The sequence below is a fragment of the Babylonia areolata genome, chromosome 7, assembly GCF_041734735.1.
Source record: "Babylonia areolata isolate BAREFJ2019XMU chromosome 7, ASM4173473v1, whole genome shotgun sequence".
NCBI lineage: Eukaryota > Metazoa > Mollusca > Gastropoda > Neogastropoda > Buccinidae > Babylonia > Babylonia areolata.
The window spans coordinates 28,480,259-28,498,542 of NC_134882.1; the positions used below are offsets into that span (position 1 = coordinate 28,480,259).

Sequence of the window (18,284 nt, forward strand, 5' to 3'; positions counted from 1 at the left end):
TTGCTGGTGTTGTTTTTTCCACAGGAACAGTTTGGAACAGGAAGACTAGGCAATGCTTAAAAACTTTACCCCAGAGTTTTAGAGGTTTTGATTCTTGACTTTTAATGAGTTTTACAATCAGTGGACAGTACGAGAAGTGGGTGAACTGGGTCTTTTTAACTCTTTCACCGCCAGGTTTCTGTGTGGAAAATTCTACCCACCGCCAGATATTTTAGAAACGATGCTCTCAGCCACAGGCTGCAGTTCTTGTCAAAGCAACACAATGGACTTGCTCACTAAGACTTGTGGGTGAATCGGGTCTTTTAACATAATTCTAATAGACCTTTTCTTTTGATATACCGTAAAGTTCGGTCTATTGAGCGCACTGGTATATAAGCCGCACCTACTTTGGAAAAAATTGAACTTTATATATACATAAGCCGCACTGGCTTATAAGCCGTACTTATTTCCTGTACCGGAACACATACTGATACTACAAAAAAGCTGTCAATACTGTAGGTTATGAAATAAACACAAGCGGGAACAACACAAAGAAAAGCAAGCGAAAATACTGCTAGTGCCACAAAAAAATAATAAATAAACACAACGAAAATAAGATCCATAATTTAGGGATAGTCACATTTATTCAACGTCATCCTGCTCACTGAATCCACTGAAATCTTCGTCTTCAGTGTCCGAGTTGAAGAGAACCAGCACAGCTTCCTCTGCCATCTTGTTGCTGACTTCAGCCTCACTTTCACTTCATGAACATGAAGGTGGAGGTCGCTGCTGGTTCGTCGCTTGCACTGTCATCTGCTAGGTCGATCGCCTTCAATTTGAAGGCTGCATCATAAGCATAACGTCGCGTTTTCGGCATGATGAGGGTGTATGCTTGAGCAGAGTAGAACTGAATGCTGATCTGAAGGCTTTAATGTTTGTGGATTTGATTTATAAAACGTGAACAGTTAGCACACTATCCTGAAGCTTATCCAAAAATTCATGGACAGAAATCATGATTTTGGTGAGTTGAAGGGCAGCAAAGAATAGACGAGAACGTGACACTCCCAGTATCGTTAAAATCCTCAAATAAGCCGCATCATTGTATAAGCCGCAGAGGTTGAAGCTGGAGTAAAAAGTCGCGGCTTATAGATCAAATGTTACGGTAACTTTAGTTTCCCCTTGACTGGTTTTAGGAGCTGACAGGTATTCAGCCCTGAAATGGCCTCTTTGGGGTCGGCTGGACAATCAGTAAGCAACATGATATGATTTGAGTTGGCACCTTGCAGAAGATGCCATGCGCATGGAAGAGGAGGCTGACCAAGGTGCTGACTGTTGTGTTGTGTTGATCCAGGTGAGGGCAGCACCTCCTCATACAATGCTGGGGACAGAGCCGAGGGGGGTGCTGCTTGCAGCTGGTCAGGTAGGTTGTGTATCTGTGTAGGCCACAGGTGTTTGGAAGACAAGTGTGTGTGTGTGCGTGCATGTGTATTTCAGCATATGTTTTAGAATTTACAATGTTGATTTTTTATTTCAGCAGCATAAAACCGGTTTTAAGTTTTTAATCATGGTTTGATTGTTATTTTTCTGTTTTAAGTGTAAGTACCTGGGTCTTGATTGAAGCTGTTATGTGGTGATGGTATATTTAGCATGAATACAGAAAATTGTGTAACATTGTTGTACAATGCATGTTTAAAATTTTCATCTTAATGATAACCAATGAAGTGTAAGAAAAAGCATTTCTCCACATTGCATCATTCAGTAACAGACGATGCGATGGAAATGAGCACAGTAACTAGTTGAGTGCCGCACAAAACTGCAGCAGTATATATGAATGGCATAATCTCACTCAACAAATTCGAATGGCAGTGTATGAACTTCATGGATATGTCGAAACAAAAACATTGTAGAAAAGCACTGCATAATCAAGGACCGTGTGTCACGGAGATGTCAAAGTGATATGAATGTGCTGTACAAGCAAGAACATGTCAAAACAGTAGAAATATGCCATATAGTCATGGACATGTCAAAGTGGTATAAATGTGCTGTACAAGCAAGAATATGTCAAAACAGTAGAAATATGCCATATAGTCATGGACATGTCAAAGTGATATAAATGTGCTGTACAAGCAAGAACATGTCAGAACAATAGAAATATGCTGTGTGATCATAGACCCGTTGACAGTAGGCTACATGAATAGATGATTATCATGACATGGATATGTCAAACCAAAATCATTGCTTATCATGGACATATTCAGAAATGGGAGAGAGATACCACTGTACAGCCATGGACATATTAATGCAATAGATAGGAATGTTTTGCGTCACCAAGAATAAAGCAGGATCAATGCATGGTATAACCATGGACAAATACGTGTCAAATCAACAGGGGAAGTGCCTGAAAGCCCTGTGCGACAACGTCTGGCCAGCCTGAACTTCAGCCAGCTGAACGACTCTCTGCAGGCAGCATGGTCCCCAGTCCGTGTGGGTGGGTCTACCTTCTCCCCTGCCACTCCTCTGGAGGAGCTGGTCAACTCCCCACAGCTGGCCAAAAAGGTGAGTGGACAGTGGCTTGGTCACCTGAGGTCATAACACTAATGAGGGATGGACTCTTTGTAAAATTTGTGAAGACAGATAGATAGATGGATAGAATTTCTGTGTTTGTTTTCTTGGCCAGTGAAAAAGACATGATGCACCATTGGGAAAAAAAAAAGAAAAAAAAAAAAGAAAAAAGATTTTGCATGCTTACTATCTTTATATTTTTTTGTTGTGTTTTGTATTCAAGGGAGTAGTGTTGAAAAGAACAACAGAAAATTGGGTGGAAGATCCATAAAAAAACTAATGTGGACAGAAGTAAGAGTTTGGATACTCTGGATGACATACAACTAAAAAACAAGAAATACAAACAAAAAACTTATAAGGGATGTACCTGCTTCATTGTTGAATTTGTTCTCTTCCTGTGGGTCAGGGAAAGTAAATGCAGGTTAATTTGGTTTTGTGTTCTGAGTTCTAGTTACTGTGATTAATAGTCTGATTTAGTGTAGGCGGGGATGTGCGTGTGTGTGCGCATGCGTTCAAGTGTGTGTGTGTGTGTGTGTGTGTGCACTGGAATAAGAAATAGTTGGCATGCATGTGCTGTGTGTGTGTATGTGTGCATACACACAGAGCATATGTACATGTTGACACTCACACATGTGCATGTGCACATACACACACGCCAGCATGAACACAGAAAGCTCACAAAACGTAATGGATAATGTTTTACATGGCAGAACTTGCAACAAGGGGTTCATGCACGGGACTGGTAATGTTTCTGTAATATTGAACAGATTTTCATATTTGCCCTTTTTTCCCCCCTTTGTTTTGCTATGTTTTGGAATGAAGCAATTGAGCAGCAATGAAGCAATTGAGCAGTCTCTTGACCCTGACTGCAGATGTTCAGGTTGACAAAAGCCAGTCTCTCCCACCCATGCTTTACTCTTCTTCAATTTTGTTTTCAGATAAATCGCAGAGAGAAGGAACAGCGATACAGGATGGAGGTGAGTTAGTATGTGAATGTCAGGGGGAACGTGAAAGAGCAGCTGTTGTATATTAGGTCAGATATGATTAAAAACAAATTAAGAAGTGAAGAACAAAATAAAACATTCTCATCCAAGCTGATTCAGTGAATGATTTCGTTAAAAGTGTCAGTGCTGTAAGTTTCAGTAACAGCTTTTCACATCATTGCAGTCAAACATAAGTTGACAGGTTAACTTTATTCAACTGTTCACTTACATGAATACAAGTGTTGTGATTGTAACTTATAAACTGTTTAGATTTCTTGTACATTCAGACAACAATATGCTATTTCCAGCTGTATTCCAGTTGTGTTTTTTTTTTTTTTTTGTATGTTTTCTGTTCTTGTGTTTTGGGTGTCATTCTCAGGGGGTTGAAATAAATTTTTTTGTTGTTGTTGCATAGAAAGTATCTTCACCTTGAAATGCCTGAGTATTTATCTAGATTGAAAATATTTGGGTGAAAAGCCTGGATTTAGAATCCACGTTCATTTTCCTCCACACAAAAACACTTACTGTTCTGTATCTCCTGTAGTTTTTGTGATAGAATTATAAGAAGAAAAAAAAAAATCATTACCCTGAATTCTCAAAATTCCCTGGCAAGGGGAGAGCACTTTTTTTTCACAAAGTTATCTGGCACTGAATGGAATAATGGAGTTTAAAATGAATACATGTTCTCACACATGGTGCAATGAGCAGTATCAAGGTAAAACACTCAGTGAGTAGACACAATTATGCATGGTATGTTATAAAGTGTTGTGATGGTCATGATGACTAACTGGTGACGATGATGGTGGTGATGAACAGAACCAGCTTAAGCAGAAGGACAGGGAAATCAAGGAGATCAAGAACCAGCTGCAGACACAGATCAACCTGCGGGAAGAGTTTGAGATAGACCTGCAGGATGCCAATGCCAGGCTTGAGAAAAAAGGTCAGTGTGGACTGCTCAGCCCCCTATCTCTGCTGGTTCACTTTACATTAGTGTACATGTCTGCCATTTTGGGCCTCCAATGCTTGTTCATTTTACATTAGTGTACATGTCTGCCGTTTTGGGCCTCCATTGCTGATTCACTTTACATTAGTGTACATGCCTGCTATTTTGGGGTTTCATTGCTGTTCATTTTACATTAGTGTACATGCCTGCCGTTTTGGGTCTCCATTGCTGGTTCACTGTACATTAGTGTACATGCCTGCTATTTTGGGGCTTCAGTGCTGTTCACTTTACCATAGTGTACATGTCTTCTGGTTTGGACCTCTGTTGCTTTACACTAGTGTACATGTCTGCCGTTTTGGGCCTCCATCGCTGGTTCACTTTACATTAGCGTGCATGCCTAATGTTTTGGGCCTCCTGCACTGGTTCACTTTACTATAATAATGTACATGCCTACCAAAAATGCATAACTGGCTATGGAAGAACCAAAGTTCAGAAAAAGGGGTGCTCATGGCTATGGCTAGTTTTTGCAAGCAGACTGAAGAAGATGGAGAGCAAACTCTGTGAAAAAAGAGAGAAAATTGGCACTTCCAGACCTGCAGGAATGAATAGTGATTATACAATGAATGTTGGACATGTTTACAAGGACAGAAAGAGGTAAACTTAAGTTTGTGCACTCTTTGCAAGTGCTAGTTCTCCATTAGTCAGATGGCTCAGCTTGCTCACAGGTCAGTAAAAAGTACAGGGACTTTTTTCTGTCTACACTTTTTTCTTTCTTTCTTTCTTTTCTTTTACCTGAATGCTGATTGGAAGTGTGCCCTTGTTAATCCTGAACCAAACATACTGTACTTGTATTGTTATTCAGCTAATATTTAACATTCATTTGCTTGTTTTTGTTTTGCATTTTAATTTTTTTCAAAAAAAGAAATGTGTATTTTACTGATGTTTTTTGGTTTGCTGTTTGACAGACTGTCGGATCAGTCAGCTGGAGCAGCAGGCAGCTGAGATGCGTGCGTTGAAAGATCGCCTGGATGAAATGAGGGCTCTGGAGGACAGCAACCAGGGGTTGGAGCGAGAGTTGGAGGGGTATGGGTGACTCTTCTTGGATTGTCTTTGTTTTTGTTTTCTGTGGGGGAGGGAAGGAGGGAGAATATTGTCAGTTTTCTTCAAGTATACATTTTAGTTTGATCCATCTGGTTAGTGTAAGGGGTGAATGCCTATTTTAGAGGGTTGTTTGATCTTTTCACTGGCCTATATGTTTTAGACTGTGAGTGGCAGGAATTACCGTAAAGTTCGGTCTATTGAGCGCACTGGTATATAAGCCGCACCCACTAAATTTTGGAAAAAATTGAACTTTATACATACATAAGCCGCATTGGCTTATAAGCCACACTTATTTCCGGTACCGGAACACATACTGATACTACAGAAAAGCTGTCAATACTGTAGGTTATGAAATAAACACAAGCAGGAACAACACAAAGAAAAGCAAGTGAAAATACTGCTAGTGCCACAAAAAATAATAAACAAACACAACGAAAATAAGATCCATAATTTAGGGATAGTCACATTTATTCAACGTCATCCTGCTCACTGAATCCACTGAAATCTTCGTCTTCAGTGTCCGAGTTGAAGAGAACCAGCACAGCTTCCTCCGCCATCTTGTCACTGACTTTAGCATCGCTTTCTCTTCATGAACATGAAGGTGGAGGTCGCTGCTGGTTCGTCGCTTGCACTGTCGTCTGCTAGGTCGATCGCCTTCAATTTGAAGGCTGCATCATAGGCATAACGTCGCGTTTTCGGCATGATGAGGGTGTACGCTTGATCTGAAGGCTTTAATGTGTGCGGATTTGATTTATAAAACGTGAACAGTTAGTACACTGTCCTGAAGCTCATCCAAAAATTCATGGACAGAAATCATGATTTTGGTGAGTTGAAGGACAGCTAAGAATAGACGAGAACGTGACACTCCCGGGATCGTTAAAATCATCAAATAAGCCGCATCATTGTATAAGCCGCAGAGGTTGAAGCTGGAGTAAAAAGTCACTGCTTATAGACTGAACTTTATGGTAGTTAACATAAGTGAAACATCTTTGTCTTCAGTAGTTGTTTGTGATCTGCAATCATGGCGGCTGTGATAGTCTTGAGTTCAGTCTTGAGTTCATGGAGAAGAATTGAAGATGATTGCTGTGATGGTACCGTACTGGTTGTAACTTTTTCAGTTTTGTTGTATGAGAACTGTCTATTCAGAATAGAAGTGGATGATGCAGAGCCATTCATTCAGTGGTCTTGAGGAGTGGAAAGTTTACACTCCATTCTGGGGATTCATTTCTGAACTGGCCAATGTCATTGTGTTCAAACACCCAGCTTCCACTTAAACTGAAAATGTTCTGTCTTCAAGAAAACTCAACATCTTTCAGGTTAAAAGTTTGGTTTGATCTGAATGGCAGTTTTGTAGGTGTGTGTATATGAATATGAAAAGTGTATGTCATCTGGTATTCTCATTTTGTTTGTACAGGTATACATATGAGACTCCATGCATGTTTATTTTTAATTTTTTGGTTATGTTTTCTGGTATTTTCACTTTGAGTGCACAGATATATCATATGTATGACTCTGGTATTTTCAGTTTGCGTGCTGTAGCCCAGAATCTGGATATGATGAAGCAGCAGTGCCAGTCACTGTATGAGGAGAACAAAGGCCTCTGTAAGGAAATCACCTCCCTGAGGGAAGAGGTGGGTTTTTTGCATGGTATTTTTTCTTCTCTGGATGGTCAGTAGTACACTTTTTAACACACACTCACACTCACACATGCATGCACGCAGGTATGTGCACGTGCGCTCTTTCTTTGACACACACACTCACTCTCACATTCATTCACCATCACATACAGTGACACACTTACAGACTCACTCTTAGCACTCTCATACACTTTGACACTGTTATACACTCAAACACACACTCAAACACACAAACACACACTGTCCCCTTAACCCCCACACCATCTTCCCTTCCCCCAAACACCCTCTCCCCCTCATACACACCCTCCGGCCCCCCAACCCCTCCACCCCCTGTCTCCCCCTGCCCCCCATACCGTACGCCCTCCCACTGACAATGCAGTGGACTGTGTGTGTCTGTGTGGATGAACAGGTGTCCAGCCGGCAGGCCCAGAAGACAGAAGCGGAGAGAGCGCAGGTGCAGAAGCTGAACGTGCGGGTGATGGAGCTTGAGGCGGCCCTGGATGCGGCGCACGAGGCCCGCGACCAGATGAACGAGGAGAAGGGGGTGCTGCTGGCTGACCTGGAGGTGCTCAGGGAGGTCAACCAGCACCAGAGGCAACAGTTGGCTGAGAGGAGGGCCTCTGTCGGTGAGTGTGCTGGGTTTTTTTGTTTTTTTTTTTTGTGGGGTGGGGGTGTGTGTGTTGTTGTGGGCGATGGGCTTTTTCAGTATCAGGCTTCCTATTTGCCTGGGATTCTCTTTTTTTCAGCATCTCTCCTGTGTCACTAAACAACTCGATATCTTTAATTTTTCAAAATGAAATTAAAAACTCCCTCTTCAACATGGCTTAAAGATTTGACGAAGCTTATTGTCTCCGTCTTTGTCTCTCACCCCCCTCCCCCATTGATTGAACTTTTGAAGTCTTCATGTAGTGTGCTTGTGGATGGGTGCATACTGTGTCAGTGTTTTGTTTTGTATTGTATGTAATACTGTTGTCACCATAGATTTCTCTGTGAAATTTTGGCTGCTTTTCTTCCCCTTGGGAAGAGCATGTCACAACAGTGTAGCACCATCCCCCCGCTCCCCTTTTTTTATTCTTTTTTTTTTTTTTTTCGAGCACCAAAATGTATTTTTATTTAGAATTTTGCCAGGGATAACCCATTTTTGTTGCGTGGGTTCTTTTACATGAGCAAAGTGCTGCACACTAACCTCTGCCCTCATATTTATTAGCTCCTCCTACTGGGTGCCCACACCACTACTCTAAGTGTGGATAGGGGGGAAGTAAAAATCCTGGCCTGTGTATTATAGAGCTCGGCTCAGTGTGTGTACATACACGTTTGCTGAGTGAGGGCATTTTCTGCCTGTGACATGCATGTCATTTATATTTCTATATAATTGTGTGTGGATGGGGATTTAATGTGTGTGTGTGGATTGGGGTTTTTGAGACTGTACAGTTTTGTGCAGTTGCTGTATTTCATCCTCGTCTCTGAATGAGGCTCATTATTATTTATTTGCTTATTTATTTTATTGACCCCTTTCAGGATTGTGTTGTAGAAGTTTCATCATTATTTATTATTCATTTTATTTTTGTTATTTTATTTGGCCGTTTTAGAGCTTTATATTATATGATCAGTGTGCTTATAATTCAAATCAGTATTAGTTTTTTATTCCATTGAGCCCTGTTTATTAAGCCCTCTCAGAGCTGGAAACTGTATAAAGAATGCATAATGGAAGCTTTGTAATTGTTGTTATTAATTTTTTTTTTATTTTGTTTTTATTTTATTCAGTCCTGTTAAAGCTTGAGTGCACTATAATTTTTTTGTTTGTTTGAATTATTCTAAAGTATAATTATTCTTGAAGTGAATAAACAATGAGGCCGTGAGAACAAATGATTATATATATGATAGTCAGTCGTGTCCGACTATGACCATCAGAACAGCAGAGGAGGCAACTGCTGTTCCGACTATTTGGGCTAGAATTTGATTATAGTGGAGAGTGTCTTGTCCAAGTACATCCCCACTCTCTCGGCCAAGAGGGTTTTAGGACAGTCAGCGTTGGGATGGTTCCCAAAGGCCAACTAGCCCACAAGGCTGCAGCACTAAGAGCCAGTGCAATTTTGCCTCCTAGTTTGAGAGTCATAGTCCTTCACAAAAGACTAAGCTGTAAATAGTTTCCCATTGACTGGAGAAACCATTGATAATACAGCTCTCACTTTGCTGTTGGCCCAAATGTAAACTTATTTCAATCTGTGATATAAGCCGAGTGTTACAAATGATAAAAAGCAGCATTGACTTGAAGTTGTGTACCTTGTGAATGGAGAGAGTTATCAATCTTTTATTTACTAAGTTGTGTACCTTGTGAATGGAGAGAATTATCAATCTTTTATTTACTATTTATTTTGTAAATAGTAAATAAAAGATTGATAACTCTCTCCATTCACAAGGTACACAACTTCAAGTCAGTGCTGCTTTTGCTACCAATTCAGTTAACACACAGGTACATAAAAGGTACATTGGAACAAACCTAGACACTTCCTCAAAAAAGGAAGTGCCAGGCTTGTCCTTATACTGATCATTTGACATGTGCACACAGCAGCAATGACAAAAGAAATGTTCAAACACAATTGATATAATAATTATTCTTACACAGATGAGGGAGCAAAGGGAGGAGAGAATATGGGAGTGGTGACGGACCAACTGTTGGAGGAGATGAATGCCACCTGGACTCCTCCTGAGGTCATGGCTGACATGCAGCAAGAGCTGAACACCGCCAAGTCTGCTCTGAAAAAAACGCAGGTCAGATGGACAGCTTGGGCTGTCTTTACAGTCTGTTTGTTGGCATGTGTGTGGGTATGCATGTTGTTTTATTTCTTAAGCCGGTATGTGTGTAAGATAGGGAAGAACAGGTCAACCTGATTTTGATGCATGTGGAAAGCTGACAGTTAATTGATTCTTAAGGTAGCGCTAGGCGTAGATTTGGGGGTATTTTTGTTTCTCAACTTCTAAGTAATGTATCACTCTGAAATTTGGCACAAAGAGAGAAGACATCAAAGGTATGCCACACACCAATTTTTAAGTAAACAGCTTGACTAGAATTAAAGTTATGAATATTTTTAATGTTCTGAAGGGTAGCTCCATTTCGCAGACTAGATCTCATAGAAGCTGCCTCTCTGAGAAGTGTCTGATATAACAGAGTTTCACTTCAGTGACCAGAGAGTGCAATTAACACATGAAAGCTTTGGTAAAAAATTTATAATGTTCACTCACCACTCAATCAAAAAGGGTGTTTTTTCAGTCGCAATGACAGTTCACATCTCACACATGTAGCAAGTAAAGTAATTGAGATAGAATGTCCCTGATAGTCTTATTGCACTCAGCAGCCATTTTTACATTAGTACACAAAATTTGGTGTCATTATGCTGATGGGAAGTGTGTGTGTTTTGTTGCACAAATATGCAAGTCCACGAAAAATGAACGTTTTGAGAAAATTGCATTTAAAGTTTGGTCTTGTCTCTCCTAGTAGACCAAGGCACAAAACAGGTAAATTTATACACAAATATTTTTTTTCAGGTGTCTGTTCATAACATAAAAAGAAAACAAAAACAAAAAACAAAAAAGAAAGCTGTTTTGGTGTTCAGAACAGTCCTGCCCCATACAACTCTCCTCCTCGTTCACACCGCTCTTGATGTTCTCGATGCCGGATTGTCTCAATTTTTTGCCTCCTTCCTTTCTCTTTTCCTGATGTTTTTCTTGCTGCTGACTGCACTCTGGAAAAAAAAAATTGGTATGTGTTTGTGTATACATGTATGGGAGAAGAAGAGAAAGGTGAGAGAGAGAGAGAGAGAATGTGTGTGAGAGTGACTTTTTTTTTTTGAGGGGGGTGGGGGGGGCATGTACACACACACACACACACACTATAAACATCCACACACTCCATCACACATGTAAATCACAGGAGAGGGAGAGAGAGAGAGAATGAATGTGCATGTGTGAGAAACTGACTTCACATACACACACACAACTTCAACATCCAAACACTCCATCACACATGTAAACCAAGAGAGGGAAGGTGAGAGAGAGAGAGGCAGATAAAGAGACAGAGGGTGGGGGAGGATGTCAGATAAACAAACTTACCGATTCATTGCATGACAGGCAGTGGAGTTTAGATGTCTTGTTTCGGTTTCCAAGGGGGGTGGGGGGGGGTTAGTGCTTGCCTTTGTCTGCAAAGTGCTGACTTGCTGAGCACTTTTCCCACCTCTCCGCCGCTTCCTAAACTTGTGGAGGGCCCTAACTTTAACTTTTCTTTCCTTTGTCATTCTTATCTTTTCAAAGATTGCTAAAATAATCCAAAATTTATAGTTGTTGATCGATCTGAATAGACACAGATAGCAGACGCTTTGCAAACAGGAAGTCGTTTGAGAGCCAATGATAAAGCTCAGATCGGCCACGTGACCGAACCGGCCAATCACTTCACCAACAACAAGCAAGCCAGTGACCCACTTTTAGGCCCTGGCAGGCTGGCTGTGTAGGAATTTTCCTATGCTAATTAGGCTCATGGTGAAGGCCGTTTCTTCCTCTCTAGTTCAGTAGGTCACAAGCCTTGCTTCATGGCGTCGTAGCAACGGTAGGCGCGATTGAAAATGGGCAATTTTTGGATGCATTCGATCTTTTTTTCACAACTTTCTCTCACACCCACTCACAAAAACAGCTAAAAACACACACTTTGAGTAATAATTCAAACAAAACACACACATGTAAGGCTTTATGAAACATTATTCTTGCAAAATTCACAACAAACACAAAACACATTTTTTAATGATTTTTGGTCAAAATTCTACCCCTAGTGCTACCTTAACATACCTTCTCTGCCAACATTTCTTGGTCATGAATTTATTATGAAATAAGCATATCTGTGTTACCTTGCCCTAGTCATAAATTCTTGTTTAAAAAAACAAACAAAAAAAAACAAAAAACATTTTAGAATGATTGATTCAGAATTTTATTCCCTTCATTTTATGATGATTGATAAGGATGGGAAGATGGATAACAGAGATTCCGAGGGTGGGCATGGTATTGCACAAAGCTGTACTTCCATGCATGGTATGTTCTAGTGCCATGTGGTCCTGAAAGTATCAGTGCCACATAAAAATATTGACTTGCCTTTAGATTTCAGTCGTTGGTATGGTTTTCTGCAGTTCAGAGAAATTCAAGGTAAAATAACTGGACTTCTTTTAATTTTTTTTGGCTTCCCATCGCTCCAGGAATTTATAGTTGCAGGATGTCCCCTCAGACATTTTTTCAGTTCCTGAAGGAATTCAATATTGACTGAAATACACGAGTGTGAATATGTCTTTTTACATTATTTTTAAAAAATGTATTCTAAACTTGATTTTTAAGTTTTATGTGGAATGAGGGAGGTGTGAATTAATTGGTCCAGTGTTGTCTTGATTTATCTTTCACTTATTTTAAGAATAGACAGACATACAGCTCTGAAATGACTTTTGTTGTCCTGAAAGTTGACATGGTTTCATTTCATTGGATTTGGCTTCACATTTCAAATGGTATTAGTCATGTAATGGCCGAACACAACAAAACCGAAAAAAAAAACCCACCCCAAAACAACAACAAAACATGCACTTTTTAGGTTGACAAGGAGAGATCCATCAAAGATAACACAATTTGGCCTTTGGCACATTTTGGTTTGCCTGATTCATTGATATTAATGACATTGCTGTTGACACCATTTTTGTGTTGTAATTGAAAATTTGTAAACAACTGTTTTAGTAAAGACTGGTTTTATGTTTACCTGTATATGATATGATATATACAGGTGCTTGATCAAGTTGATGTTGTAGAATATTGTCACATTATTAATCTAAATCATTGACAGTGAATATCAACACTTTCCCTGTAGTCATATGACAGTCTTTAGAATGGCATGCAAGAACAGCAACAATAATTGAAGATTGATTGCAAGTGTATTATTTTATTCTTTAGATAGATTAGTATATGTTATGTGCATGTGTGTCGATGCATGAAATGAAATACTCAAATTTATGTACTGTACCAATGCCAAATGAAGCTGGCAGAATAGCATGGACATTACATTCAATAAAGTGTATGACAGTATTATATGTAGCTGTGTTTTCTGTGGCATTATTGCTTGTCTGGTATGAATGAGAAATGAGTAGTGCAGTTTTTAGTTTTTGACTTGTTCACAAAGATTAGACTTTGATATTAGGCATGCTTGTTTGTTTCAGTGATAGTGATTTTGTGTGTGTGTGTGTGTGTGTGTGTGTGTGTGTGTGTGTGTGTGTGTGTTTCTTTCTCACATATTTTTACATTCACTGAGTATTGCTGTGCAAGTGTGTGTGTGTGTGTGTGTGTGTGTGTGTGTGAATTGTGTAAAGTCAAGTGTTTGTGATTATTGTGTGCATTCATAATTTTATTTTCCCCAAGAACTAACAGTAAAATTAAATTTACAGTGTCCAGCAGATCCAGTGGCATGCACTCAAACATTTGTACACAAATGGAGTATCATTACGTGCATATTTAAATTTTAGATTTGCAGTCTTGTCATGTGCTTACTTTCTCACATATACACACATTTTGATTACTTCATTATTCAGTGCAACAAAAACATAACTTAAATGCATGTACTGACGTAGCATATGCACATATATACCCTTATGCATAAGCACATACATAAACTTCACACATAAAACGCAGACACACACACATGCACACACACACACACACACTTGAAACAAATTAATTTTTGTCAATTCTTTGCAAAGTAAATTTTGGGCCACATTTTTATAAATTGTACAAAAGATATTAATCAGCAATTCAGCCTATATCTTGGGAAAGAGACTGTTACTTTTTGTTTCAAAAGTCCATTGAATGGATTAATTCAGAGAAGAAAAACATGCAACATATTTTTTGTCATCAACCTTCAGAGTTGAGGCAGCCACTGATGACAATTTGCCATTGAATGATTGAGAATATTCCACATTTCAGTGATAAGAATCACCCATTATTCCGTCACATGCACATGAAGAGAAACACTCTGGTGGCAGAAGGGTTGTTCTATTGTCTAATGTTTTTCAGCAATGTATGTGGTACTGCATTTGTTGTTGTGAAGTGGAAAAGTGGAAAGATGGTAAAGATACGGTCAGATGCCATTGTCTCACATTATTTTGTATGTGACATCACCTATTTACTGTTAGTGCTTTTCGTAATTTTTTTTAAGAAACATCTTTTTTCTTTTAGTAATAAGAATGAATTAACATGTGCAAATATTTCTGAAACTGTAGTTATCAGATTTCAATGATTTTTAAAAATATAGTTGTCCTTTTTTTTTTCATTAAAAAAAAATAATTTTTTTTAGATGCATCCATTTTAGTAATGCTACAAGTACCCCACTGGAAAAAAAAAAAAGAAGAAGAAAAAGAAAAAGTCCCCCAAAGCCTGGTGAATTGGGTATATATCAATTTAAGAATTAGCATTTCCCCCTGTTTTTAGCAATAGGGCACTGGCATTCAGCCACCAAAATTAATAGGCAGCTGGAAAGAATAAAGATGCGGGTTATCTGTGATTACAGGTGGTGTATTAAGAGTTTTTGCCATGGGATTATTTTGTTGCAATTTTATAAAACTCCAAGTACCATTTTTTGGTTTATAGAAAAAAAAAATTAAGATATCTGTAAAAAAAATTAAGATATCTGTAAAAGGATGGTTCACGTAAGTGGTATTTATGAGTGGATAATTGACATGAGAACTGGAGGTGACATATCTATGAGAGAATGATTGACGTGAGAGGATGATTGATGTTTTACACCAGAACAGGAATGATATGAAAAATGATGTTTGAGAGGATAATTGATGTTTTATGCCAGAACAAGAATGATATGAAAAATGATGTGTGAGAGGATGATTGATGTTTTATGCCAGAACAGGAATGATATAGAAAATGATGATGTGTGAGAGGATAATTGATGTGAGGAATGTTATGTCTGCGAGAGGATGATTGATGGGAGGATTGCAGTGTCTGTGAGAGGATGATTGATATGAGGATTGCTGTGTCTTTGAGAGGATGATTGATGTGAGGATTGCTGTATCTGTGAGAGGATGATTGATGTGAGGAATGCAAGGATGATTGAAGTGATAAATGCTGTATCTGTGAGAGGATGATTGATGTGAGGAATGATGTATGTGTGAGAGGATGATTGGTGTGACGAATGCTAGGATAATTGATGTGAGAAATGCTGTACACTGACGGAGGCGTGGTATGTGTTTTGCTACAGGAAGAATGCCAAGTGGTAAAGCAGAAGGCAGACAGTTTGGTCATGGAAACTGCCCAGCTCAAAATGCTGCTGGACAGCAAAATGGAGGAGTGCCAGCAGCTCCGTAACTCCCTGCAGCGTTGCCAAGAGGACTGCACGGCCCTGGACGTCTCCAAGGCACTCTGTCTCGAGCAGCAGACAACTTTAAAGGAGGAGGTTAAGGATCTCCTGGCTCAGCTTGAGACTGCCAAGGAGGGGCACAGGCAGAGCCGTTTGACACTGACCGCTCAGGTAGAGGAGCACAAGGTCTGCCTGAAAACCAGCAAGGAGGAGTTGGAAGAAACTCGCAAGAGTCTGGGGCAAGAAAATGAACGTCTCCAGGCTGCTTTTGACAGTGTCAGTGCCAAGAGGGATGATTTGAGATCTGAACTCAACAGTAGGCAGCAGGAGATAGAAAGGATGACGGTGACCTTGACAGCAACAGCAGCACAGTGCCAGCAGCTTACTTCTGACCTGGAGGCTCGGAAATGTGAGTGTGAGAGGCTGCTCTCGGCCAGACTGGATGTGGAGAGGGAACTTGCCAGCACAAAGCAAGGCCTTGAGGAGGCTGTGGCCATTCACCAGGACCTCAGTGCCTCCCTGAAGAAGAAGGAAATGGAGGTACAGGCGCTGGGTGAGCAGGTGGAGGAGAGACAAAGTGAAGTGACTGCAGCCAGATTACAGCTTCAGGAGAGTGGCATGGACAATCAGCAGCTGAAAAAGCAGCTAGAAGAGAAAGAGGCAGAGTGTTTAAGAATGACAGACAACTCCTCCTGTCTACAGCAACAGCTGCAGGCGGAGCAAAAGAGGCAGGAGTGTCTAGAGGGCAAGGTCGTCAAACTGCAGGCCCTCAATGAGAAGCAGCAGGAACTGCTGGCTGCCAAGCAGGCAGAGTTTGACCGGCAGCTGGCCCTGAACAGCACAGTGGAGGTTGACCTGTCAGAGACCCAGGCAGCTGTGGAACACTACAAGGCGCTGGCCAGGCAGAGGGAGGCGGACCTCCAGACAGAAAAGAAGCACAGAGAGTCGATGAAGGCAGAGCATGATGCCACCATCCATCAGCTGCAGGCAGAGGTGGTGGCCAGCACAGAGCGCGTCAGAGAGGAGGCTGAAAAGCAAGCCAGTAGTCAGCAGCAGGTGCTGCACTTAGAGGCCATCCTGCTTACCAAAGAGAAGGCCCTGCAGTCTGTGCAGAGAGAGACCACAGACAAAGAACAGCAGCTGAAGATGGCGGCAGAGAAAGAAGTTGAACTTGAGGGGACCGTCAACACTCTCAGGCAGCGCATATCAGAGCTGGAGCAGAAGGAGAGAGATCTTCTGCACAGCGTGGAGTGTGAACAGCAGCAGAGGGCCAACCTGAAGGGCAAGTTAGAAGACCTACAGAGTGCCATGGACCAAAAAGAGGTAGCACTTCGGGATCAGGAAGTCAGGCACGAAGCTCAGCTGCAGTCCTCACGGTTAAGGGAACAGGAGTTGGCAAGGGCAATGGGAGAAGTGCTTTCAGCTGAGCAGCTGGACGCTGTTTACTTGAGGCAACAGCTGAGTAAAGCATTTGCAGATCGTGATGGTTTAGAAGTTGAAATTGTTAACCTGTATACCCAGCTACATACAGCACATAATCAGATTCAGCGGTACAGTGATATAGCTGAAGATTGCCAGAACAATAGGTCAGACTGCATGCAGCAAAAGGACATTGTCCTGAAATTGCAGAAGAAGTTCAAAGAGGACGAGAGAAAAATGGCAGATCTGGTGGAGAAAATGAACACTTGTGAAAATCGGCTGAAAGAGTCAGAATTTCTTTTGAACACAGAGAGAGCGAAACGGGACAAGCTAGTTCTGGAGTTGGAGGAGCATGAGACCGATAGGTCCAAATTGATCGAGGCCCTATTCAATGCAGAAAAGGAGATAAAGCAGGTCCTATCAGAGAAGGACATGGTCCTGTCAGAGAAAGACAAGGAGATGAGGCAGGTCCTGTTGGAGAAAGATGAGGAAATGAGGGGGGTGCTGTCAGAGAAAGACAAGAAGATGAGGCAGGTCCTGTCAGAGAAAGACAAGGAGATGAGGCAGGTCCTGTCAGAGAAAGACAAAGAGATGAGGCAGGTCCTGTCGGAGAAAGACAAAATGAGGGGGGTCCTGTCGGAGAAAGACAGTGAGATGAGGCGGGTCCTGTCGGAGAAAGACAATGAGATGAGGCAGGTCCTGTCGGAGAAAGACAAAATGAGGGGGGTCCTGTCGGAGAAAGACAGTAAGATGAGGCAGGTCCTGTCGGAGAAAGACGAGGAAATGAGGCGGGTCCTGTCGGAGAAAGATGAGGAAATGAGGCGGGTCCTGTCGGAGAAAGATGAGGAAATGAGGCAGGTGCTGCAGGAAAAAGACAAGGAGGTGCAGCGGGTTCTGTCAGAGAGGGAGGAGGAGGTGTTGCAGAAGGTGGACAAGCTGGAGAAGGAAAGAGAAGTCCTCAGCAGCCAAAACACTGAGCATGGCACCAAGATTCAGCAGCTTGAGGTAAGAATTGTGTGTACAGCAGTGTTCCCAAAAACGTACATATGTGCGTAAATGACGCACAGATTTACAACTTTGACGCACAAAATTTTTACCCTGTGCGTCAATGTGACGCACTTTTTCCTGAAACTAACAAGCATCTTACGGCTTCCAGGAAAACCGCGAAGCACGCATCGTGGGCCTAAGCTTAGGCTAGTGCATAGCAGACGAAACTGAGCTGGCCAAAAACGTGTTAGAGTAACTTCCCTTGCCGATGCAGGCAAACGCTGTTGTGTGTT

General features: G+C 41.1%; 1 protein-coding gene across 2 annotated transcripts in view; it reads left to right on the plus strand.

Moving 5' to 3' along the window:
* Positions 1 to 18,284, plus strand: part of LOC143283946 (uncharacterized) — a 57,280-nt gene that overhangs the window by 10,644 nt on the left and 28,352 nt on the right. For both annotated transcript variants that reach the window (XM_076590403.1, XM_076590404.1), the window contains exons 7-15: positions 1,331 to 1,399; positions 2,369 to 2,535; positions 3,480 to 3,518; positions 4,341 to 4,464; positions 5,433 to 5,550; positions 7,094 to 7,199; positions 7,615 to 7,831; positions 9,832 to 9,977; positions 15,487 to 18,009. In XM_076590403.1, coding sequence (XP_076446518.1) covers positions 1,331 to 1,399; positions 2,369 to 2,535; positions 3,480 to 3,518; positions 4,341 to 4,464; positions 5,433 to 5,550; positions 7,094 to 7,199; positions 7,615 to 7,831; positions 9,832 to 9,977; positions 15,487 to 18,009 — 3,509 coding nt within the window. The remainder of the gene's footprint in view (positions 1 to 1,330; positions 1,400 to 2,368; positions 2,536 to 3,479; positions 3,519 to 4,340; positions 4,465 to 5,432; positions 5,551 to 7,093; positions 7,200 to 7,614; positions 7,832 to 9,831; positions 9,978 to 15,486; positions 18,010 to 18,284) is intronic.